A 24,887-nucleotide genomic window follows, 5' to 3' on the forward strand; every position below is an offset into this window, starting at 1 on the left:
TTGACTAGAGTTCACTTTGAGAGGGAAATTCAGAACAACAGTCAAAGTGCTCGAACAGCGGGAGCTGTCTACAGGCTTTGCAGGGAGCCAACTAGGGAGAAAGATATTACAATGCTACATCTCGCCTCAACTCTTCACCTCCCTCCCTCATTTAGGCTTTTACGCGTCCCTCGGCGCCTTCTCTCTCTCCCTCCGCCGACCTTGTCTAGGGGCGTGTTCATCCCCCCCATCATCTCTAGTGGAGTGACCTAGCTGCTTAGAGAAATCAGAGGCAGCACTAGCCTGGATCACAATGCGGCTCTCGCAACAGTCCATAGCCTTAAAAAACACTGCTGCTCTTCTACTGACAGGTCTATTGTTGTCAATCCTCTCAAAGGTGAACAACTTATGGAGTCTCTATGGTATGTGTCATGCCATTATTATGCCATACATAATGGCATAATGAGACGGCATTGTGAGATGGTCGTCTGCGGTGGTGTAAAATACTTTGTAAAAAACTTTGTAAAATGCTTAAGTACCACTTAACTTGTTTTGTGGGTTATCTGTACTTTACTATTTATATATTTGACAACTTTTACTTCTACTTCACTAAATTCATAAAGGAAATAATGTATTTTTTACTCCATACATTTTCCTTGACGTCCAAAAGTACTCGTTAGACTTTTCCGTCCTGCTCTGCAAAATGTAAGCCAAATTCACACACTTATAAACAGAACATCTCTAGTCATCCATATTGCCTCTGATCTGGTGGACTCACTAAACTTGCATGCTTCATCTGCCAATACAGTAGTTGTACAAGTTGACAAACCACATGCTACTGTATATAGGTGTTTTGTCTGTTGTTACTCAGTGTTGTAGCTTCTCCAGTGATCCACAATCCATCATAAAATAACTTAAATGAGCAACACGATGTGGATTTGGTTGATACAGTACATAATCACTCAGCTATTTCTTGCTCCACAATGTTATACTGGATGTATCCGAAAGTCAAAGCACATTATCAATACGAAACTCCCAGTTTTTGAGGGATGTCTTGGGTCATTTCACATATCTTCCATTTTCATCAGCCTTACATGTGTCCGGGAAATTGTGGTACCACTGAGAATGGGATTTATTATAATGTATTCCAGAGTACCAGAGGAAAGAGCGAGGAGAGAAGGATCATGGGGGCTCTCTCAATACAGGGCTCTCTAGGCATTAGCCATTGGACACGGTGGTCTTTGTGAATGGATAATCTCTCCCTATGAAATTATGTGAAATGTTGAACCATAAAATCAGTTTCATGCCTTTTATAAAATCCCCAAAAATGCTTGGTCAGTGATTAATTGAATTGGTCATTAACCTCTAAAAGACCCTTTCTCCTTGTTAACTCCCATCCAGTTTCCATAAGCCAATATCCCGTGTTTCTTTCCCCTGACATGTTCTAATTCAAAACAGAGCCCCACTTGTTTTGAGCCCCACATTTTTTACTAAATGTTTTTTAAATATTTTGCCAGTAATACGTGTCACATATCAGTCTCTTTTCCAAGCTTAAAATGATAAACATTCAACATTGGCCTTGCTGTAAATCCAGCTTAATTTCTGCCATGCTCAAAACAACTGTTAATGCAGAGCTGGGAAATCTGACTTAAGTGAGTTCAAGACAACTGGGAACTCGGGGGAAAAAATAGCTCTTGTAAGTCGGGAACTCAGGCCTCTTTCTAAAGCTACAACCTGAAGATCACTGACGTCATCATGATTCAACCCTGTTCTTTTTCCAGAGTTCCCAGTTGATTTGAAAGCACCATAAATCCAAAGAATGTTAGACTTTGATGACAACATTTGCCCACGAAGGACCACTGTGCCACCTTCATGTTCAAGTGAGCACAGCACAACAAGTTGAGTCCAAAAATGTCTTGTATGCTGCTGCATAAATTATGTAATCGGCCAGAGAGATATGTATACTGTGGCTAAGAAAGTAATACTAACTGTATTTTGTGTAGTAAACTATTAGTAGCCCATGTGCCTCACCTAATAATTTGGTCTATTTACCCCTCTGAATTTCACGTACTGTTCTGACTTGGTGGTGCACATGTAGCCTGTAACCTGTTTTAGAGAAATGCAATCATTTAATATTGTAAGAGCTTTCATTGTTTGCTTTTACGCCCCCTTCATTTATCCTACGGTTCTGACTTGGTGTACAGAAAGAACACTGTAAGAACGGCCCATGATCTGAATTCCATCGCTGTACATTTCAAAGGTGCTGAACAAATAGTTAAACTGACTACGGCCGTCCTAGCTCGCTCATTCATTTCTTAATCGAATTTGCAGATTGCCTTGTATTCGCTTGTCGTCCCCTTATGCCATAGTTTATACATCTCAATTATCAGTAAAAAAAAACACATTTGTTTAAGCAAGTCAGCCATATCAGCTATTGCTTTAAAGGCAGTAAACTCTGCTGTTGGGACAGCTTTATGTAGGCCCTAGCAGTTTGTGGGCACCGTTAGTCACCATTGTAGGACCATTAATGTATTGTTTAGTGTTGTATTGTGTAGTGGCTTTGCTGGCATGTATCTCCCCAAAAATGTTTTAGTTTTCCCCCTAAGATCTACATGCTAAAATTGCCACTGGTCATCTGTATAGAGTATCAAGTCAAAACTTTATTAAAAAGCTGACATGACAACTTTCCAACATCTGCTGTTTTATGCTGGAATGAGGTGCAGCCTACTGTGCTTTATCCATAGGGAACCAGGTGTACTGGTGGGTGTTTTTCTCATCACTGTAACTATGAGAAAGTTTTTAAAATCTATGTGATTGACATTGACTGAAAAAAATGGAGGGCATTATTGTATCTACTGTGTAACAAACAATGGCATCCCTGGAGGCAGTATAGTTTCACTGACAACAAGCTCTGACCTAAGCGTTGCTGTTGTGGCAACATCTCCTTTAAGTCAGTAATGTCTGTGACCGTATCGCTGGTTGGTGACATCACAGAATATGATATGGCCCATATGCCATTAACTGCAGGGTTTTGTATGTTACTTTTTAAATGTAATCCTTTACACTTACTAGTTACCCGTCCAAAATTTTAATCGGTAACGTAACTCTTGGATTACCCAAACTCAGAACGTGATCTGATTACTTTCAGTTACTTTTGGATAACTATTCCCTTGAGAGGCATTAGAAGAAGACAGAAAGGATCCATCAAATGCATCATCATAGTGGTCTCTGACTTGTGGTCAGACTTGCTCAGGTGGAACAAACTTAAACCTGTGCCTTTTTTCAATTCAGAATTGAATGTCATTGAGAAAACAGAATGGTGTCATAACATATTTTTTTCGCAAATATCCTTTCTGAATTTAAATGTAATCCAAGAAGTAATCATCTAGTTTTTCTAAAGTATCTGTAATCTGATTACAATATTGTAGCTGTTGACGTGTTTACATTTTTTTGTAATCAGATTACATGCAATCAGTTACTCCCCAACCTTCATTAGCTGCTACATTAGGTTTGTGTGAGAGAGAGGTGTGTGTGTAAAGAGAGTGAGGTGAGGAGCTAATGTCTACGATCGGGGACATTGGCCGGAGCAAAGTGATATTGGGAGTTGAACATTTAATAACCTGAATAAGAGACTAAGTCCTGAAATTCAGGAACTACAGTGCTTTAGGAAAGAGAAAGGGAGAGATTATTATACAGATTTGCATGCTAAACTGTAGTCAATGAACATAATTCTTACATAAGTATTCCTCTTGTCTAGATGGGATAGGACAGTGTGCAGTGCGATGGCGATTGTATCATCTGTGGACCTGTTGGGGCGGTATGCAAACTGAAGTTGGTCTCGACACAACCCTGTCTCAGAGCTCGACAGACAATTCCTTCTACCTATATGGCTTGGTTTTTGCTCTGACATGCAGTGTCAGCAGTGGGACCTTATATAGACATGTGTGTGACTTACCAAATCATGTCCAATCAATTGAATTTATCAAAGGTGGACTCCAATCAAGTTGCAGTAACATCTCAAGGATGATCAATGGAAACAGTATGCACCTGAGCTCAATTTTGAGTCTCATAGCAAAGGGTCTGAATACTTATATTTTTTTTTATAAATTTGCAAACATTTCTAAAAACCTGTTTTGGCTATGTAATTATGGAGTAGTGTGTGTAGATTGATGAGGAAAACAATTAATTTAATCAATTTCATAATAAGCCTATGACATAACAAAATGTGGAGAAGAGGTCTGAAATCTTTCTGAATGTACTGTTTACTGGAATGTCACTGACTCATATGTTGCTTCTAATGTATGTCCTTCTGTATTGGATGAGATGACGACGATGGATCATCAATGTTACATAGTTTTCAACATTCCAGGAAAAGTCAAAGCTTTCTCGTGAAATTGGAGGGCAGTTGGTATCAAACTCGGTATGTCACACTCCGCCCTAAGATGAGGAGTCAACAACCATCAACAGAGACCTGGATGATGACTGGATGTTTTTTGCTTATTTAGCTAATTTTATAAAAGTCTTTGGAGAAAGTTCACTTTGACCAGGAAATCAGCAAAGCGCATGACGAGCCCATTTTGCTACAGTAGGACCGAGACAATTGAAATTGTGTCATATACACATTAACCCTAAGGTATCACGTTATATAGAGGGTTGTTTTGGTGGGTAAAGGTATAGTCTAGCTTTCATACAAACCTTATACCACTCACTCCCAATGCCTCCTCTGTTCCCATCAGGCTGACTTTGTAAAAGCTAAAACACAGGCTGCAAGTGACATAACATTTGGAAGGTGACACTTCCAACTGTGTGTCTGGGAATGACTCGTTCTCCAGCGAGGGAATTAAGGCAGCATCTCACATTAATATGGACCAGTTTTAGGACAATTCCCTCTACTCTTCACTATCACAATACCTTAGATGTCTTTGTCCATTGTAACACGAGCACACGGTCATATATCCTTCTATATCCCGTATGTGGCCGATCTTAGCAGACATAGATTGATTTTATACAGAGGGTGTGCAGTTACCTTTTGTCTCTTCCGAAGAGTGAAGTTCTTCCACAGGAGCAGACCGAGTTGTGTCAGGAGACCCATTATGCCTTATCCAGGCAATATCCTGCCAAAGCGTCGTTATGGCAACCCCCACTTAATAGACCCTAAATGGAATAAAAGCAAGGTTTTTGTTTTAATACAGAGAACAAGCGTATCATAAGGGAACGCCACTAATCACCCACTTCTTTTTAAATCTTCACCGTAGAAATGCTACCAAAAATAATTTACAGAAACTTGTTACAATTGGAGCCATCCCAAGATTCACCAAACCATATTTTGAAAATGGAAGCAAAGTACTTAAGCAAATGTTTTAATTTTAGTCTCCATCTCCACCAACTGAAGTTTGTTGTAAGGATTTTTTTCTATTAATAGTGTAAAAAACTGTGTAAAACTAACAGCTGTACAGAAAGACTAATGTGAAGGCCAAATTACAGAGGAGGAACTAATTGATGCAAGTAAAGCCTTTAAGTCCAAGGGCTGGATGGCATACCAGTTGAGGTACTGTATATCAAACCTTTTTTCGATGTACTCAGAGATCCGTTATTAGCGTGTTTTAACCACACCAATAAAAATGGTAGACTATCATATACTCAGCACTATTACTGAAATGGGACCCAGGTGGTAAATATAAATATCCAGTCCAGCTTAAAAACTGGAAGCCCCTTACAATTCAGTGTTGTGATGCAAAAATTACAGCAAAAATGCATAGAACATTGAATTAAAAAGGTACTGTCTGATGTTATTCATCCTAAATCAGACAGGCATTCTACATGGACGACACATTGGAGATCATATAAGACAAGTACTGGAAACAATAAAACATGATGAAAAATCTAGGAAATCAGGCCAGGTATTAATAACTCATTTTGAGAAAGCCTTTGATAAAATACAACTAGAATTTGTATGTAAACACCAGGACTATAGAATCTCTCATGGGCCTACAATGGGTCAGAGTTATGCCTGAGGTGTAAACTAGTAAATAATGGCTACTTCTCAGAAAGTATTCAACTGTCAAGAGGAGTGAAACTATTGGCACATCTATTTATTATGGCTATCTAAATGGTAGCTATTAAAATTAGATCCAACAATTAGATCCAACAATAATATCAAGGGCTAGAAATCACAGGGCTTAAAAACAAAAGGTATCATTGTACACTGACTAATCCACAATTTGTATCCCAGCAACACCTCATAGAGGATCTAGATAATTAGTCGAACCTCTCAGGATTACAATGAACTATGATAAGTGTATCATATTATGTATTGGATCGCTAAAAAATACTACTTTTACATTACCATGTAGTTTACCAATAAAGTGGTCTGACTGTGAAGTGGACATAATCTGTATTCAAATCCTGAAAGAAAGAGATGATCTCACTACGATACATTCTAATTGAAAGTTAGCAAAAATAGATAAGATCTTGCTACCATTGAAAGGTAAATACCTGTCTATTTGTGTGGAAAAATCTCCCTGATTTAATTCTTTAGTCAAATCCCAGTTTATCTATAAATCCAAACAGGTTTCCCAGCAGATTAGTAAGAATGGCTCACCCTTTGTTCAAAAATAGCCTTTTTCCATTTATTGAGATGACAACCTCTCACTTTTGGTTATTTGAAAATTAAATAACTATTTTTAAAACAAGCCATAGAAAGCTGGTTGCAATTTCAGTTCAATCCACCAGAAAAGACAACAAATATCTATGGAAATGTCTGCTCAATCAAAAATGACAACCAACTCATTGCAGCATTACTGGAAAAATGGAGGCAAGTGGAAGAAGGTAAGGAACTTGTCTGTCGGCCCTACATAAAGACCAAAATGGTTTAAGTAAAGACAATTGTGATAAATTAAAAAGTATTCCAGTTTAATTTAATAAGGACCCAAAAATCGACAGATGCACCATACAGGTTGCAAAATAGTTGGGAAGAGACTTTCGATGTGCTGATACCATGGCACATGGTTTATGATCATTAAATCACTTGTTTTGGTACTACCCATATGTAGCTCGTTTCTGGTCGCAGGTTCAGGAAAGGCAGAAGAATTGCAACATTTACCTGGAGCTAACTCTGCAAATAGCACTGCTGGGAGACTTTAAAAGCCATGGTCAACTGATCAATAATACAATAATACTCCTAGTAAAAATGTTCATCTTTCATTTACAATCTGTAGATACTATGAGAATAGAAAGGTTCAGGACCCAGGTAAAAAATATATGGCAAATAGAAACTGGATGGTTTTCAGTGATAGATGGGAGGGGTTGAGGGTAGCTGAAGGGTGGGACTAAAAACAAACCAAAAAAAGATAGCTAATATAAAATATACGGTGTCCATAAAATGTATATAGTGTGTGTAAACAGAAAGTAGAAGCCTAGATATTGTTGTCAATTAGTTTACTCCAATTAGGGAAGGGGTAGTGGGGTTAGTGGACTTATAGAACCTTACAATCTAACTGCAATATAAAAGCTGATCTAACATAGAATCAATCGCAACACTCCAGCAACTTAATAAAGGATAGAAATGCATTGCTTATAGGGTATATTCCTTGTACATGCATCCACAGGGAAGTCATTATGAAGAATGAAATGTGCATTACATTCCAAATAATTCAGTCTAAAGATAAGAGGCAGCTATTTATTTCATATGTAGTATTTACAGTATAGTCATTATTTACTGAGTATGTTTTATTCATTGTTGTAAGGGGCAATCTGGGATTGGTAAAGAGCTGAGGGACTGGGCTTGATACACCACTCTCAAATTAATAGACAGAGCTACGGATGCACGAACAGTCCATACTGTGCATCATGTCAAAATGATCGTTTTCGCCATGTTTTGAAGCTATAGAGTGTTTGTTTAGAATTGCACTGGTATAAAGAGTGGGATGCAACTTGCTTATAATTTGGGTTCTGATGGGGTAAGACAGTTGAACTAAACTCATGAGGATTATATTATAATATCCCTGTATTATAATAGCATTTATTTAAAATGCCTAAAAAGAACGGAGCAATCCCAGATGGTTGCTCATATGTAAAATGTACCGTTACAATATGTGAATTCTAGGCACAAACTGTCATGGTTCTACCTGTCACCAGAGGGCGGCAGAGACCGCCCTAGAGACATTACAGACACTCAGGTGTGTCATATTTACTCATTATGATTTCCCTGAAGAGGTGTGTTTTCTGTTGTCCTTTGCAGGAGCTTGAATCTGTTCCCCGTGTGCGTTCGTTTCATGATTGAGTTTGAGACGTATCGCCTGTTGTTTTTCAAGTGTACGGTGATGCGGCGGCTACCATTTCTCAGTAAAGTATTATGTTTATCCTTAACCACCGATTCCTCATCTGGTCTGTTCTCTGCACCTGGTTCCAACCTCACTCAAACCAGTTGTATGATAATTGATTGCCAACAAATCAACATAGATACCATTTTTTTCTGTTTGTTTTCTTTTCCCGATTTCAGGCATTACTGAAAAGATTTACGAAACATTTTAGTGGCCATGGCACATTGATTAAACAGATAATAACCATACATTGATATACGATGGCATTTTACACTCATCGTGACCTTTATTAAAAACTGAATAATTGCACAACAGGAAGACCCTTACTAGGTTTTGGGTCCATCATTGACACTCTTACCTTTTTCTGCATTCTATTACGGTTACACTAGACATCACCACTGCTTTTTCCAATCCAAATAATAACCTGGTGATTTACCATCTCAATAATGTACCTAATCAACTCTCACTTCATTTTGGTAGTACTACCACTACGGTAGACAAGATCTGGTCCAGGGCATTGGTGAACGTAAAGGAACAAAGACTAATGCCCTGGACCAGAGCTAACAATTCACCAGACATCAGACACTGTATATGTAAATCATAGGCCAAATAGATTGACCTTAAGCTAGGATAGCTACAGTATGTGTATAGTATTCTGTTTTAAGCTGCTTTGAGATACTGTAACATGTCCTACATAAAGACTTGTAGGACTTTAGGAGCAAAAGGTTAGGATAGAGGATTTGCGTTTTAGCCTGAGGCAGAGCCCAGGACAAATATTTTGCTTTTAACTATCCATTTCCTCTTCCTTCCATTTTCACCCTGTATGTTTACATTATTTACCGCTAGGCCTACTTCGTAAATCTTTTATTTACTGTCATGGGGAAGTTGAGGTTACTGTATATCCATGTTTCCAAATCCATTAGCGTTAAACTACTGTTTCCTCTAAGTAACAGACAAAACCAAACCTGTAAACTCCAACTTCTTAAGAGTCTTGTTAGTTCTATGGATTTGATCTGCAAAGGTACTATGAACTATGTTCTACTTTTTAACAACTCTTACCGTTTATGCAGAAATGAGGAAATGCATACATACATCTTATACCATACTATATACAGACGTAGGAGAGATGGTTGCAATATAGGAATAGGAGGGGCATCAACAGCTACCTGGAAGTGGATCACAGAGGTTAATAAATCTTTTGAAATATTACCATAACATGTTTGATTTTGTACCCAAAGAAAAATGTCAATACAGACCAAACAAAAAGTCAGCCGCACACTTCACTACGGGTTTTCCATAAAAACATTTCCTCCTAGTGACAGAGGGAACACTTCTGAATAATTGAAATATGTTGCTGTGCCACAAGACGTCTCAATGGTGTCATTAGTTCCAAAGAGCCAAGAACAGAGCACAGAGCGAGGCAGAGGAGAGAGAAAAAGAAAATAACAGGCATGTAGTATGAGATAAAGTGCTGATGCATGCCTGGCATTTGGGGACTTACTAAATCAGAGTGCATTATTTCAACTCCCGCAATGATGGAACGTGTAAACAGATATTTTGTCATCCGATCGGAGGGCAGAGAATGTTCCACCCCTTCCAAAGAGCAAATGCCTCCCCCCTTCTCCATCTTTCTTGCTACTCCCTCTCCTCTTCTCCTTGGCCCTCCATCTATCCCTGTTGTTCTTTATCCCCCTCTCTATTACACGCTCTATTTATAAGTGGGAATCGTAAAAGTCGCTGAGGCAGGTTCAAGGGGACGGCTTATGGCTAAGTTAATTTCAATTAGTGCCTAAGGGGAGAGGTGAATTGCTGGGTCACGCAAGTATACTGGTATCATTACCAGCTTTTCCCAATAAATCACTCCCTGGTAAGACACATCAGTATCCAACACATTCCTCTCTAAATATTGTGGTATTTGAGTTGACATTGATGAGGTCTTCAGTCACTAAGTTATATTAATACGGGAAACTACAGCTCGGCATTCAAATGTGAATTAAACTTGGTAAAAGGTATTTTCAGGTCAGCTTCATTAACCTACATATCTCGTCAGTGGCAGAAGTACTGATTTTACAAGTGATCATTATTGTGATAGAAGCGGGACATCCTACTCAACACGATCCGTCAGGAAGATGAAGGCTGACATGTACACATTGTCCGCACTCAAGGTAATATCCCTGTAGATTTACATGGGTATAGATCAGTGGAGGCTGCTGAGGGCAGGACGGCTCATCAAAATGGCAGAACAGAACAGAGCAAAAGGAATGACATCAAACACGTGGAAACCATGTATTTGATACCATTCCACTCATTCCGCTCCGTTATTCGATACCATTACCATTACCACGAGCCCTTCTTTAACCTGTCTCCCCCATTCTTCTACACTGATTGAAGTGGATTTAACAAGTGACATCAATAAGGGATTATACTGTAGCTTTCACCTAGATTCACCTGGTCAGTCTATTCCATGGAAAGAGGTGTCCTTAATGTTTTGTACACTCAGTGTATATCAGATTAAAACAATAAAACAAATTACATCAGCACAGCAGTATTTGGCAGGTGCTTCTGATTAATCATCTAACCAAATGTTTTTTTGAAATGAGTCCAGAGAATGTAGCTTGAACATCAAGGCCTGCCTATGACTGCAGCATTTGTTTAATGTTTGCATCATGAAAAAAGTCATATGACATTAACTACGCAGACAAAAACACATTCACTACCGGTCAAAAGTTTTAGAACTGTAACGACGTTCTTCGTTTGTCGAAAGAGAGTCGGACCGAAATGCAGCGTGTTGGTTACTCATGTTTATTAATTGAACAAACGACGATACATGAAAAAACAAAAACAACAAATGGAACAAACAGCCTGTCTGGTGAACACTAACACAGAGACAGGAACAATCACCCACGAAATACAAAGTGAAACCCAGGCTACCTAAATACGGTTCCCAATCAGAGACAACGAGAATCACCTGACTCTGATTGAGAACCGCCTCAGGCAGCCAAACCTATGTAACACACACCCCTAATCAGCCACAATCCCAATAACTAAAAAACCCCACTAAGAATTACAACAAACAATAAACCCATGTCACACCCTGGCCTGACCAACTAATTAACTAAAACACAAAATACTAAGACCAAGGCGTGACAGAACCCCACCCCTAAAGTGCGGACTCCCGAACGCACCTCAAAACCATAGGGAGGGTCCGGGTGGACGTCTGTCCATGGTGGCGGTTCCGGCTCGGGACGTGGACCCCACTCCATAAATGTCATAGTTCCTCCCCTTCGCGTCCTGGGATAATCTACCCTCGCCGCCGACCATGGCCGAATAGTCCTCACCCAGAACCCCACTGAACAGAGGAGCAGCTAGTGACTGAGGGGCAGCTCGGGACTGAGGGGCAGCTCGGGACTGAGGGGCAGCTCGGGACTGAGGGGCAGCTCGGGACTGAGAAGAAGCCCAGTACTGAGAAGAAGCCCAGTACTGAGATGAAGCCCAGTACTGAGATGAAGCCCAGCCAGGCAGTTGAATCCGGCAGATCCTGGCTGACTATCAGATCTGGCAGATCCTGGCTGACTAGCGGATCCTGGCGGATCCTGGCTGACTGGCGGATCCTGGCCGACTGGCGGATCCTGGCCGACTGGCGGATCCTGGCCGACTGGCGGATCCTGGCCGACTGGCGGATCTGGCAGATCCTGGCTGACTGGCGGATCCTGGCTGACTGGCAGATCCTGGCCGACTGGCGGATCCTGGCTGACTAGCAGATCTGACAGATCCTGGCTGACTGGCGGTGCCTGGCTGACTGGCAGATCTGGAAGAGTCTGGCTGACTGGCAGATCTGGAAGAGTCTGGCTGACTGACGGCTCTGGCTGCTCCATGCTGACTGGCGGCTCTGACTGCTCCATGCTGACTGGCGGCTCTGGCTGCTCCATGCTGACTGGCGGCTCTGGCTGCTCCATGCTGACTGGCGGCTCTGGCTGCTCCATGCTGACTGGCGGCTCTGGCTGCTCCATGCTGACTGGCGGCTCTGGCTGCTCCATGCTGACTGGCGGCTCTGGCTGCTCCATGCTGACTGGCGGCTCTGGCTGCTCCATGCTGACTGGCGGCTCTGGCTGCTCCTTACAGATTGACAGCTCTGGCGGCTTCTTGCAGACTGACAGCTCTGACTGTTCCATGCAGACTAACAGCTTTGGCAGCTCCTTGCAGACTGGCAGCTCCATGCAGACTGGCAACTCCATGCAGACTGGCAACTCCATGCAGACTGGCAACTCTGGCTGCTCCAAGCAGACTGACAGCTCTGGCTGCCCCATGCAGACTGGCAGCTCTAGCTGCTCCATCCAGGCTGGCAGCTCTGGCAGCTCCAAGCAGACTGACAGCTCTGGCTGCCCCATGCAGACTGGCAGCTCTAGCTGCTACATGCAGACTGGCAGCTCTGGCTGCTCCATGCAGACCGGCAGCTCTGGCTGCTCCAAGCAGACCGGCAGCTCTGGCTGCTCCAAGCAGACTGACAGCTCTGGCTGCCCCATGCAGACTGGCAGCTCTAGCTGCTCTATGCAGACTGGCAGCTCTGGCTGCTCCATGCAGACTGGCAGCTCTAGCTGCTCCATACAGGCAGGAGGCTCCGGCAGCGCTGTAGAGGAGGAAGGCTCTAGAAACGCTGAACAGGCGGGAGACTCCGACAGCGCAGGAGAGGGAGAAAGCGCTGGCTGCGCTGAACAGGCGAGGCGCACTGTAGGCCTGATGCGTGGTGCTGGCACTGGTGGTATTGGGCCGAGGACGCGCACAGGAAGCCTAGTGCGGGGAGCTGCTACCGGAGGGCTGGGGTGTGGAGGTGGTACTGGATAGAGGACACGCACAGGAAGCCTGGTGCGGGGAGCTACCATCGGAGGACTGGTGTGTGAAGGTGGCACAGGATGGACTGGACCGTGAAGATGTACTGGAGAGCCTGAGAGCAGGACTGGCACAGGACGTGCAAGTCTAGGTAGGTACACAGGAGGCCTAGTGCGTGAGGCTGGCACATTTTTCACCAGCCGACTAACACGCACCTCAGGACTAGTATGGAGCGCTGACCCAGGTGCCATTAAATCCCTGACACGCTCCGTCGGACGAATATTGTACCTAAAGCACCAAACTAGCAACTCCCTCATTACTTTCTCCTCCAATTTCCCCATTAACTCCTTCACAGTCTCTGCTTCGCTCACCTCCAACACCGGTTCTGGTCTCCTCCTTGCCTCTTCACGATAAACAGGGAGAGTTGGCTCAGGTCTGTCTCCTGACTCAGCCACTCCCCCTCTGAGCTGCCCCAAGAAATTTTTGGGGCTTCGCTCTGCGCCGCCGTGTCTTTTTTTCCGACTCCATTCTCCTATAGCCCTCTTTGCACTGCTCCAGCGAATCCCAGGCGGGCTCCGGCACTCTCTCTGGGTCGGCCGCCCACCTGTCTATTTCTTCCCACGTCGTATAATCCATACTGTACTCCTCTTTGGGCTGCTCCTGTTTCCTCTTCGCCTGCTGCACCTTTGGGCGGCTACACTCCCCTGGTTTAGCCCAGGGTCCTCTCCCGTCAAGGATCCTTAATACGCAGCTCCTTTTTGGGCTGCTCCTGCCTGTTGACACGCTGCTCGGTCCGTGTGTGTTGGGTGATTCTGTAACAACGTTCTTCGTTTGTCGAAAGGGAGTCGGACCGAAATGCAGCGTGTTGGTTACTCATGTTTATTAATTGAACAAACGACGATACATGAAAAAACAACAAACGGAACGTGAAAAACCTATACAGCCTGTCTGGTGAACACTAACACAGAGACAGGAACAATCACCCACGAAATACAAAGTGAAACCCAGGCTACCTAAATACGGTTTCCAATCAGAGACAACGAGAATCACCTGACTCTGATTGAGAACCGCCTCAGGCAGCCAAATCTATGTAACACACACCCCTAATCAGCTACAATCCCAATAACTAAAAAACCCCACTAAGAATTACAACAAACAATGAACCCATGTCACACCCTGGCCTAACCAACTAATTAACTAAAACACAAAATACTAAGACCAAGGCGTGACAAGAACACTTCATTCAAGGTCTTTTTCTTTATTTGGACTATTTTCTACATTGTAGAATAATAGTGAAGACATCAGAAGTATTAAATAACACATGTAGAATCATGTAGTAACCATAAAAGTGTTAAATAGATCCAAATGTATTTTATTTTTTTCAAATAGCCACCCTTTGCCTTGATGACGGCTTTGCACACTCTTGGCATTCTCACAACCAGCTTCACGAGGTAGTCACCTTGAACGCATTTCAATTAATAGGTGTGTCTTGATATGTGGAATTTCTTTCCTTCTAAATGCGTTTGAGCCAATCAGTGTTGTGACAAGGTAGGGGGTATACAGAAGATAGCCCTATTTGGTAAAATACCAAGTCCATATTATGACAAGAACAGCTGAAATAAGCAAAGAGAAACGACAGCCCATCATTACTTTAAGACATGAAGGTCAGTCAATACGGAAAATGTCAAGAACTTTTAAAGTTTCTTCAAGTACTGTCACAAAAACCATCAAGCGCTATGATGAAACCGTCTCCCTTGAGGACCACCACAGGAATGGAAGACCCAGAGTTACCTCTACTGCAGAGGATAAGTTCATAAGAGTTACCAGCCTCAGAAATTGCAGCCCAAATAAATGCTTCACAGAGTTCAAGTAACAGACACATCTCAACATCAACTGTTCAGATGAGACTGCGTGAATCAGGCCTTCAAGGTCGAATTGCTGCAAAGAAACCACTAATAAAGGACATCAATAAGAAGAGCCTTGCTTGGGCCAAGAAACAGGAGCAATGGACATTAGACTGGAGGAAATTTGTCCCTTGGTCTGGAGTCCAAATTAGAGATTTTTGGTTCCAAACGCTGTGTCTTTTTGAGACATACTTCGCCTGCATGGCTACCACAACATTCTGCAGTGATATACCATCCCATCTGGTAAGCACTTAGTGGGACTATCATTTGTTTTTCAACAGGACAATTACCCATCACACCTCCAGTCTGTGAAAGGGCTATTTGACCAAGGAGGAGAGTGATCGACTGCTGCATCAGATGACCTGGCCTCCACAATCCCCCCGACCTCAACCAAATTGAAATGGTTTGGGATGAGTCGGACCGCAGAGTGAAGAAAAAGCAGCCAACAAGTGCTAAGCATTTGTGGGAACTCCTTCAGGACTGTTGAAAAAGCATTCCTGGTGAAGCTGGTTGAGAGAATGCCAAGTGTGTGGAAAGCTGTCATCAAGGCAAAGGATGGCTATTTGATTCCATATGTGTTATTTCATAGTTTTAATGTCTTCACTATTATTCCACAATATAGAAAATAGTAAAAATAAAGAAAAATCCTTGAATGAGTAAGTGTTCTAAAACTTTTGACCTGTAGTGTATAGTAACAAAAATAAGTGTTGCCTGGGTTACTGTAGACAACCACCACATTTAACATATTTTATGTGCCATTGCAGGAGGTAAACTCTGCATAATAATACAGCACATTCCAGAATCACCAGACCACTAACCAAAAAAGCCTAGGCACTGTATAGTAAAAACCTAAAAGTGGACTTAAACCTGCAATGTCACAGACATTTTGGTAACTAAAGCTTTACAAAGCCAGAGTAGAGTATACCACCAACAGTGCATTGACGGAGGGCCAAGGGCCTTCTGTTCACTCCTTGATGCTACTTCCCTCCAGAATAACTCTTAAACACCCAAACTAATTCCCCAGAACATCTGTGCTTTAAAACATGGCCATGGAATGGTCCCTTCAAGGTATTGTCGTCCCTATTTCGGCCAAGCTATTCCTGAACAGCTGGCAAGGGTTATTCAGGACCAGGTTGAAACAATTACTAAATTTTGCAACATGAATTATTGCCTCAAATCTGGCGGACTCACTAAACACACATCCTTTGTTTGTAAATGATTCCTGAGTGTTGGAGTAGGCTCTTGGCTATCTGTAAATAAATATTTTAAAAAATCAAGAAAATGGTGGCATCTGGTTTAGTTAATATAAGGATTTTGAAATTATTTACACTTTTACTTTTGACACTTAAGTATATTTAAAACCAAATACTTTGACTTTTACTGGGTGACTTTCACTTTTACTTGAGTCATTTTCTATTAAGTTATCTTTTCATTTACTCAAGTATGACAATTGGGTTCTTTTTCCACCACTGGTGAGTTGACTGAGAACATTCTTATTAACAGCAACTTAAATGCCGTTCAATATCTACATTCACGTTATTAAAGGCTGTAGCTACTGTATAACAAAGGCTGCATATTGTGTGGCCCTCACAAAGTACAACGTGTTTACTTTGTATAAATACATTTCGCTCAGGCTCCTGACATCCACAGCCTTCAGAAACTCAGTGTGCAATAGGTAATGTATTTGTCTCTGCTTTACTTGAATATTTCATTACGCTCTACACAGACAACATCATTGGGTAAAAAAAAAAAGCTCTGACATAACCAGAAACCTTTGTTATAAAAAATGCAGAAGGTAATTTCCTATTTATAAAATGCACGCTCAAGATGGGGCCTCAAATGGTCGTCTTGAAAGGTTTGCCTCTGCACCGGAGCAGTTATGCTGTGCGGCCTGTTTGATTTCTCCATGTAGAAACAATTACATGCAATTTGGCTTAATGGAATGTTATTTGCTCGCTTCTGAAGAGGCATGACCCTGTAAATGGTAGTGTCTTACAGTAAGTATTCTGAAGCATGCAGTGTTACATTTTCACGTATTCAGCTAATGAGAATTTTATAGGAGAAAATGAATCTCGACACTCATTAATATTAAAAGGTGTCACGTTCTGACCATCGTTCGTGTGTGTTTTCCTTGTTTTAGTGTTGGTCAGGACGTGAGCTGGGTGGGCATTCTATGTTGTGTGTCTGGTTTGTCCATTTCTATGTTAGGCCTGATATGGTTCTCAATCAGAGGCAGGTGTTAGTCATTGTCTCTGATTGGGAACCATATTTAGGTAGCCTGTTTTGTGTTGGGTTTTGTGGGTAATTGTTCCTGTCTTTGTGGCACCAGATAGGACTGTTTTGTTTTTTTCATGTTTCTTGTTTTGTAAATTGTAGTACTTGCATCTTTATTAAAGATGCACAAAACTAACCACGCTGCATTTTGGTCCGCCTCTCTTTCCCCACAAGAAAACCATTACAGAATTACCCGCCAACCAAGGACCAAGCGGCATGGTAAACAGAGGCAGCAGAAGCAGGAGCAACAGCAGCAGCAGCAGTGGGAGAGGCTGCACTATTTGGAAGAATGGACTTGGGAGGAGATCCTTGACGGGAAAGGACCCTGGGCAGAGCCAGGGGAATATTGGCGCCCCAAAGCCGAGCTGGTGGCAGCGAAAGCAGAGAGGCGGCATTATGAGGAGCTAGCACGGCAAAGCGGCTGGAAGCCCGAGAGGCACCCCCAAAAATTTCTTGGGGGGGGACACAGGGAGAGTGTGGCAGAGGCAGGAGCCAGACCTGAGCCAACTTACCCTGTTAACCGTAAGGAGCCATGGATGTTATCGGAGCTATCGGCGAAGCTGAGGGCTGAGTCTGAGAGGGTTATTGGGGAGTTATTGGACAGAATGGAGGAGAGTGAACGGATGGGAGATGAGGAGACACTCGAGGAGGTGTTAATAGAATTGGGGGAGTGTGAAGAGAGAGAGGAGTTGATTTGGCGTAGTATGCAAGGCATTCGCCCTCAGGTGTGTGTCCCCAGCCCGGTACCACCAGTGCCGGCACCCTGCACCAGGCTGTCTCTCCGTTCCATCAACACAGGTGCTCCCGCCTGTCCGGCGCTACCAGAGTGTCCGCCCCTCAGTCCAGAGGCGCCAGAGCCTCTCAGTCCAGAGGCGCCAGAGCCTCTCAGTCCAGAGGCGCCAGAGCTTCTCTGTCCAGCGCCGCCTGAGCCACCCGTCTGCCCAGCGCCGCCAGTCTGCCCAGCGCCGCCAGTCTGCCCAGCGCCGCCAGTCTGCCCAACGCCGCCAGTCTGCCCAGCGCCGCCAGTGCCGCCAGTCTGACCAGCGCCGCCAGTCTGCCCAGCTCCGCCAGTGCCGCCAGTCTGCCCAGCGCCACAAGATCCGCCATTCAGACAGGATCTGCGAGAACTGCCAGTCAGCCAGGATCTGCCAGTCAGCCAGGATCTGCCAGTCAGCCAGGATCCGCCAGTCAGCCAGGATCCGCCAGTCAGCCAGGATCCGCCATTCAACCAGGATCCGCCATTCAGCCAGGATCTGCCAGAACTGCCAGTCTGCCCAGCGCCGCCTGAGCCACCTGTCTGCACAGCGCCGCCAGTCTGCCCAGCGCCGCCAGTCTGCCCAGCGCCGCCAGTCTGCCCAGCACCGTCAGTGCCGCCAGTCTGCCCAGCGCCACCAGGCTGCCCAGCGCCGCCAGTGCCACCAGTCTGACCAGCGCCGCCAGTCTGCCCAGCGCCGCCAGTGCCGCCAGTCTGCCCAGCGCCACAAGATCCGCCATTCAGCCAGGATCTGCCAGAACTGCCAGTCTGCCCAGCGCCGCCAGTCTGCCCAGCGCCGCCTGAGCCACCTGTCTGCCCAGCACCGCCAGCGCCGCCAGTCTGCCCAGCACCGTCAGTGCCGCCAGTCTGCCCAGCGCCACAAGATCCGCCATTCAGACAGGATCTGCGAGAACTGCCAGTCAGCCAGGATCTGCCAGTCAGCCAGGATCTGCCAGTCAGCCAGGATCTGCCAGTCAGCCAGGATCCGCCAGTCAACCAGGATCCGCAAGTCAGCCAGGATCCGCCAGTCAGCCAGGATCCGCCATTCAACCAGGATCCGCCATTCAGCCAGGATCTGCCAGAACTGCCAGTCTGCCCAGCGCCGCCTGAGCCACCTGTCTGCCCAGCGCCGCCAGTCTGCCCAGCGCCGCCAGTCTGCCCAGCACCGTCAGTGCCGCCAGTCTGCCCAGCGCCACCAGTCTGCCCAGCGCCGCCAGTGCCACCAGTCTGACCAGCGCCGCCAGTCTGCCCAGCGCCGCCAGTGCCGCCAGTCTGCCCAGCGCCACAAGATCCGCCATTCAGCCAGGATCTGCCAGAACTGCCAGTCTGCCCAGCGCCGCCAGTCTGCCCAGCGCCGCCTGAGCCACCTGTCTGCCCAGCACCGCCAGCGCCGCCAGTCTGCCCAGCACCGTCAGTGCCGCCAGTCTGCCCAGCGCCACCAGTCTGCCCAGCGCCGCCAGTGCCGCCAGTCTGACCAGCGCCGCCAGTCTGCCCAGCGCCGCCAGTGCCGCCAGTCTGCCCAGCGCCACAAGATCCGCCATTCAGACAGGATCTGCCAGAACTGCCAGTCAGCCAGGATCCGCCAGTCAGCCAGGATCTGCCATTCAGCCAGGATCTGCCATTCAACCAGGATCCGCCATTCAGCCAGGATCTGCCAGAACTGCCAGTCTGCCCAGCGCCGCCAGTGCCGCCAGTCTGCCCAGCGCCGCCTGAGCCACCTGTCTGCCCAGCACCGCCAGCGCCGCCAGTCTGCCCAGTGCCGCCAGTCTGCCCAGCACCGCCAGTCTGCCCAGCACCGTCAGTGCCGCCAGTCTGCCCAGCGCCGTCAGTACCGCCAGTCTGCCCAGCGCCACCAGATCTGCCATTCAGCCGGGATCTGCCATTCAGCCAGGATCTGCCATTCAGCCAGGATCCGCCATTCAGACAGGATCTGCCAGAACTGCCAGTCAGCCAGGATCCGCCAGTCAGCCAGGATCCGCCAGTCAGCCAGGATCCACCAGTCAGCCAGGATCCGCCATTCAGCCAGGATCTGCTGGAACCGCCAGTCAGCCAGGATCCGCCATTCAGCCAGAATCCGCCATTCAGCCAGGATCTGCCGGATCCGCCAGTCAGCCAGGATCCCCCAGGATCCGCCATTCAGGCAGGATCCACCATTCAGCCAGGATCTGCTAGAACTGCCAGTCAGCCAGGATCCGCCAGTCAGCCAGGATCCACTAGTCAGCCAGGATCTTCCAGATCCGCCATTCAGCCAGGATCTGCCAGAACTGATATTCAGCCAGGATCCACCATTCAGCCAGGATCCGCCAGAACTGCCAGGATCCGCCAGTCAGCCAGGATCCGCCAGTCAGCCAGGATCTTCCAGATCCGCCAGTCAGCCAGGATCCGCCATTTAGCCAGGATCCACCATTCAGCCAGGATCTGCCGGAACCACCAGCCAGCCAGGATCTGCCAGAACCGCCAGCCAGCCAGGATCTGCTCGATTTATAAACCTGCCTGAGCTTCTTCTCAGTCCTGAGCTTCTTCTCAGTCCTGAGCTTCTTCTCAGTCCTGAGCTTCTTCTCAGTCCTGAGCTTCCCCTCAGTCCGGAGCTGCCCCTCAGTCCAGTGTGGCCCGTTGTTAGGGTTCCTAGGCCAAGGTTAGTGGCGAGGGTCGCCACTCAAGGGACGCTAAGGAGGGGGACTAAGACAATTATGGAGTGGGGTCCACGTCCAGTGCCAGAGCCGCCACCGCGGACAGATGCCCACCCAAACCCTCCCCTATAGGTTTAGGTTGTGCGTTCGGAGTCCGCACCTTGTGTGTGTTTTCTTGTTTTAGTGTTGGTCAGGACGTGAGCTGGGTGGGCATTCTATGTTGTGTGCCTGGTTTGTCCATTTCTATGTTAGGCCTGATATGGTTCTCAATCAGAGGCAGGTGTTAGTCATTGTCTCTGATTGGGAACCATATTTAGGTAGCCTGTTTTTGTGTTGGGTTTTGTGGGTAATTGTTCCTGTCTTTGTGTTTGTGGCACCAGATAGGACTGTTTTGTTTTTTTCACGTTTTTTGTTTTGTAAACTGTAGTACTTTCATCTTTATTAAAGATGCACAAAACTAACCACGCTGCATTTTGGTCCGCCTCTCTTTCCCCACAAGAAAACCATTACAAAAGGATAGTTCACACAAATTGCAACATTTACATTGGTTTCCTTCCATTTGGAGACAGTGGCCAGGTAAACTAAATAAAATATGGATTGATGTCTAACCTTGTACATAGACTGATTTCAGGGTAGGGAAATCAATATGGCATTTTGTAATTTGGATGAACTATCCCTTTAGTTCAATCAACTTTGTGTACACTTCAGCCATACACTACCTGGCCTACCTTGGCCTTCCTTCTCTGACCAAGTGGGGACAGATTTAGTGTGTCACTTTTTGGTTTTGAATGAGTTAACGTTAACACAACTGTTTTATACAACCAGTATGACCTTGAAGTAATATTGAAGTCGTAAATAGTGTCATGACGACGTTATTGCAACTAGTTTCATACTTCCTCCACTGATTCTGTACAATGGCTTTAACTCAACATGTTATTGAATTCAGAAAAATTGAACCAACTGCATTAAAGCCATTGTGTTACATGCTGACCAGACCGGACACGTCACGTGCGCCAGCATCGCAAAATAAATTTAGAACTCCATGTTATTCCATTATTGCGCCCAGACTGCTTGCGCTCTCCAACAAGCGTCTGCGTTGTCATAGGGCCAAAATAGAAGTCATTCCTATTTCTGACGCAGATCGCGCTGCAAATCCTGCCTCTCATCTCCTCATTGGTTTATAGAAGCAGGTACCCACGTGCCATTGTTTATACCCACGTGGGTGATTGAAAGATGAAATGTTTTGCCGGTTGTCGTGGTAATACTATGAAAGTGTAGATGCCAATCACCATATAAGTTCATAGATGAAAAAGCCCGGAAGGAGGAGAGATGACTAGAAACTATTTGGTTGTCCATTTTATGTGTTGATTAATTGCCGGAGTAAAGGACCTTGTGCATTTCAGGTAAAATAACAACTCAATGTTTATATCTCAAGACAAATTAGCTAGCAACAGCAAGCTAACTAAATAGTACAAATTAGCTAGCAAGTGCAAGCTAACTAGCTAAATTGCCATACATGTTTAATGCTTTTAGACCTGTCTCCAAATTAATGTCATTGGTTCAGAGTTTGTTTTGATATTTTAACCTCCGTGTCGTGATCACGTTTGGTATATGGGGACAAAATAAATGTATGCACGATAGCGCACGATGGTGCAAGCGCGCAGCCGGTTTGGGTTCCATGTTATGTGTGTGTTAAAGACGCAATCTGGAAGTGGCACATCCATGTCTGGACTTTGAATTGAATGATATAGAAGTCATTGATTTTTGAACAATATAACGTGCACCCCATCACAACCTAAATATAAGCTTATTTTACCTACTTCTTTGTAAAAAAAAACATATCTATGCTAAACTCTGTATAGCTTGAAAACATAGATAAAACTAACGTTTGAATGTCATGGACGGGCAGTTATTGCATCCATATCCATCCAGATCTGTATGATTTGGAGTATGGTTACATGGCTGCTTCGTTGTTCCAGATTGCCCCATTTCTGAACAATTGTTTTTCATTGGGTTGCAAGGGCAATAAAATCATAAACAATGACATTCCACTTTTCCCCCTTAAAAAAAAAAAACCTTACTTACACACCCTACCACCCAGACTGCCCCTGTTAAGTTTTGAAAACATGGTAACAAAACTGTTTGTGAAATGTTGAAAATGGGCCACTGCAAAGAGAGCAACTCTTCAAGAACTAAGGCTATTTAGATGTTCAAAGCGGCATGTTATTAGCATCAATCAACGACAGTAGAGTCATATTAATCTGGTGCATATTACGCAGTCGTTTGCTGCTAATTATCCACATTAGAAGCAACTTCTTGCATGTTTACCTAAATTAGAGAAGACCTTAAGCTAATACATGTCAATCAAGCTGACGTTGGCATCTAAATGTTTGTGTTCTTCACTTAGTACCACTTTTGCTGAAGGTGAGCATTAAGTATTAAGTAGACAACCGGCTTGTCCGAAGGAAATAGATCATAGCAAAGCATGTGGTATCGCCAAAAGTAGGTGCTTATATATTGTCCTGACCTTTACCCCAACAGAATACTCACTCGAACTCTTCCTGTCTCGTCACGTGCTCGGGTAAACACATGACATGAGACTGTCATTTTATTACATCCTTATCAAGGGATCCTATTGCCTTTATCTCCGCACCAGCAATACAACAGGGTTTTGTTAAATCATTTCGTTCAGCGTTATGACACTACTACGTAAAAGGCTGAAGTCCAATCTGATCGCTTTGGTCTTTCTTTTTTTTTACCCATCTACCTCCCCACCTGTTAAAGCCACAATCCATAATTTGTGCATGCCATTCAAAAAGTGTGAACAATAGATCTCATGACAAGGAAATTACTGAAGAAAATTGTAAGAAATGACCGATACCTCATTTAAAGTCACACGAAGCCGCTGGTATTGAAGCCACTAATGATGATCATTACATTATGTAGCCATGGAAAACATGACAATACAGTGACTCAGCCAAAATACTGACCCAGCCATAGCCCCATGAGGAAACTAGCTAGCACCTATAACAAAGGGAAAGGGGGATACCTAGTCAGTTGTACAACTGAATGCGTTCAACTGAAATGTGTCTTCCGCTTTTAACCCAAAACCTCTGAATCAGAGAGGTGCAGGGGGCTGCCATAATTGACATCCACGTCCTTGGAACATTGGCTTAACTGCCTTGCTCAGTGGCAGAACCACAGATGTGTACCTTGTCAGCTGTGGGATTCGATCCAGCAACCTTTCGGTTACTGGCCCAGTGCTCTAACCACTAGGCGACATTAACAACCCGCAGCATCGCATGACACCTTACTTCAGGTGTAAAATGTACATAAAAACACACAAAAACACACTTGGTAACTGGTACCAAATGACGCTTAGAGTTACTTGTTTTCATGAATCCCAAAGACAAGCATGTTATAGTATATTACAGTGCAACTATATAGTTATAATGTACTTTCTATGTAAACAGGCTACCTGTTCATGTCTGTATCGTAAAGTGTTACCACAAATCTATTTATGAGCAACTTACCTCCTAGCTCTTTGGACTATAATTATTCTCAGCACATATTTTGGAGTCCGCAGATGAAATTGACCCTGTGTAAACTCCAAACGTACTCACCCTCTTCCCTCTGAGGCTGCTCTCTCTCTCTCTTCTCTACTTCCCTGTCTCTATCCCCTTTTATCTAGCACTATACAGTATGCAAATGACCTCTACAGGGACTGCCATGGCAACAGTACTCAGGTAATAGGTGATGAGGTACATAGTGTGCAGATATACCTTACACAACGTACTCCCTTTAGCTCGACTCAGGAGCACGTGATGACTCTAGTCTTATCTTAATTGGCTGAGGTAAAAAATCAAGGGGGAGGGATGTCATGGCCTTGAGAAGATCATACGTTCTCATAACTCAAGTCTTAAAATGTCTTGTAACCGCATCGTAATACATTATACCTGTAGGCTTTAGGTCAAGCGTTACCGAAGATCTTTTATTGTCTAAGCTAAACAGAGAAACAAATCATTTGACTACGTTTCTGAGGATTGTTGGCTAGGTGTGAAAATAAAGTTAAATGATGTGTCACTATAGAATGGTCCTGGTCTCCCCTGTCTGTAATCTGATTCATTCAGGATGTAAAAGCCTGAACTGATCCTGTATCAGCATTCCTTCTCTGAGACGCTCGATACAGACGGCCCCT

At 44.6% G+C, this 24,887-nt stretch overlaps 1 protein-coding gene across 3 annotated transcripts in view; it reads right to left on the reverse strand.

The window, feature by feature from the left end:
• Positions 1–24,413, reverse strand: part of LOC135510599 (phospholipid-transporting ATPase ABCA1-like) — a 246,065-nt gene extending 221,652 nt beyond the window's left edge. For 2 of the 3 annotated variants that reach the window (XM_064931639.1, XM_064931637.1), the window contains exons 1-2: positions 24,313–24,413; positions 5,006–5,133 (exon numbers count right to left, since the gene is read on the reverse strand). In XM_064931639.1, the coding sequence (XP_064787711.1) occupies positions 5,006–5,071 (66 nt within the window). In that variant the 5' untranslated portion in view covers positions 5,072–5,133; positions 24,313–24,413. Of the gene's footprint in view, positions 1–5,005; positions 5,134–24,222; positions 24,243–24,312 lie in introns of those variants that run through there. The other variant, XM_064931638.1, reaches the window with a different exon arrangement.
• Between the last annotated feature and the right edge of the window lie 474 nt (positions 24,414–24,887).

The sequence above is a fragment of the Oncorhynchus masou genome, chromosome 23, assembly GCF_036934945.1.
Source record: "Oncorhynchus masou masou isolate Uvic2021 chromosome 23, UVic_Omas_1.1, whole genome shotgun sequence".
Classification (NCBI taxonomy): Eukaryota; Metazoa; Chordata; class Actinopteri; order Salmoniformes; family Salmonidae; genus Oncorhynchus; species Oncorhynchus masou.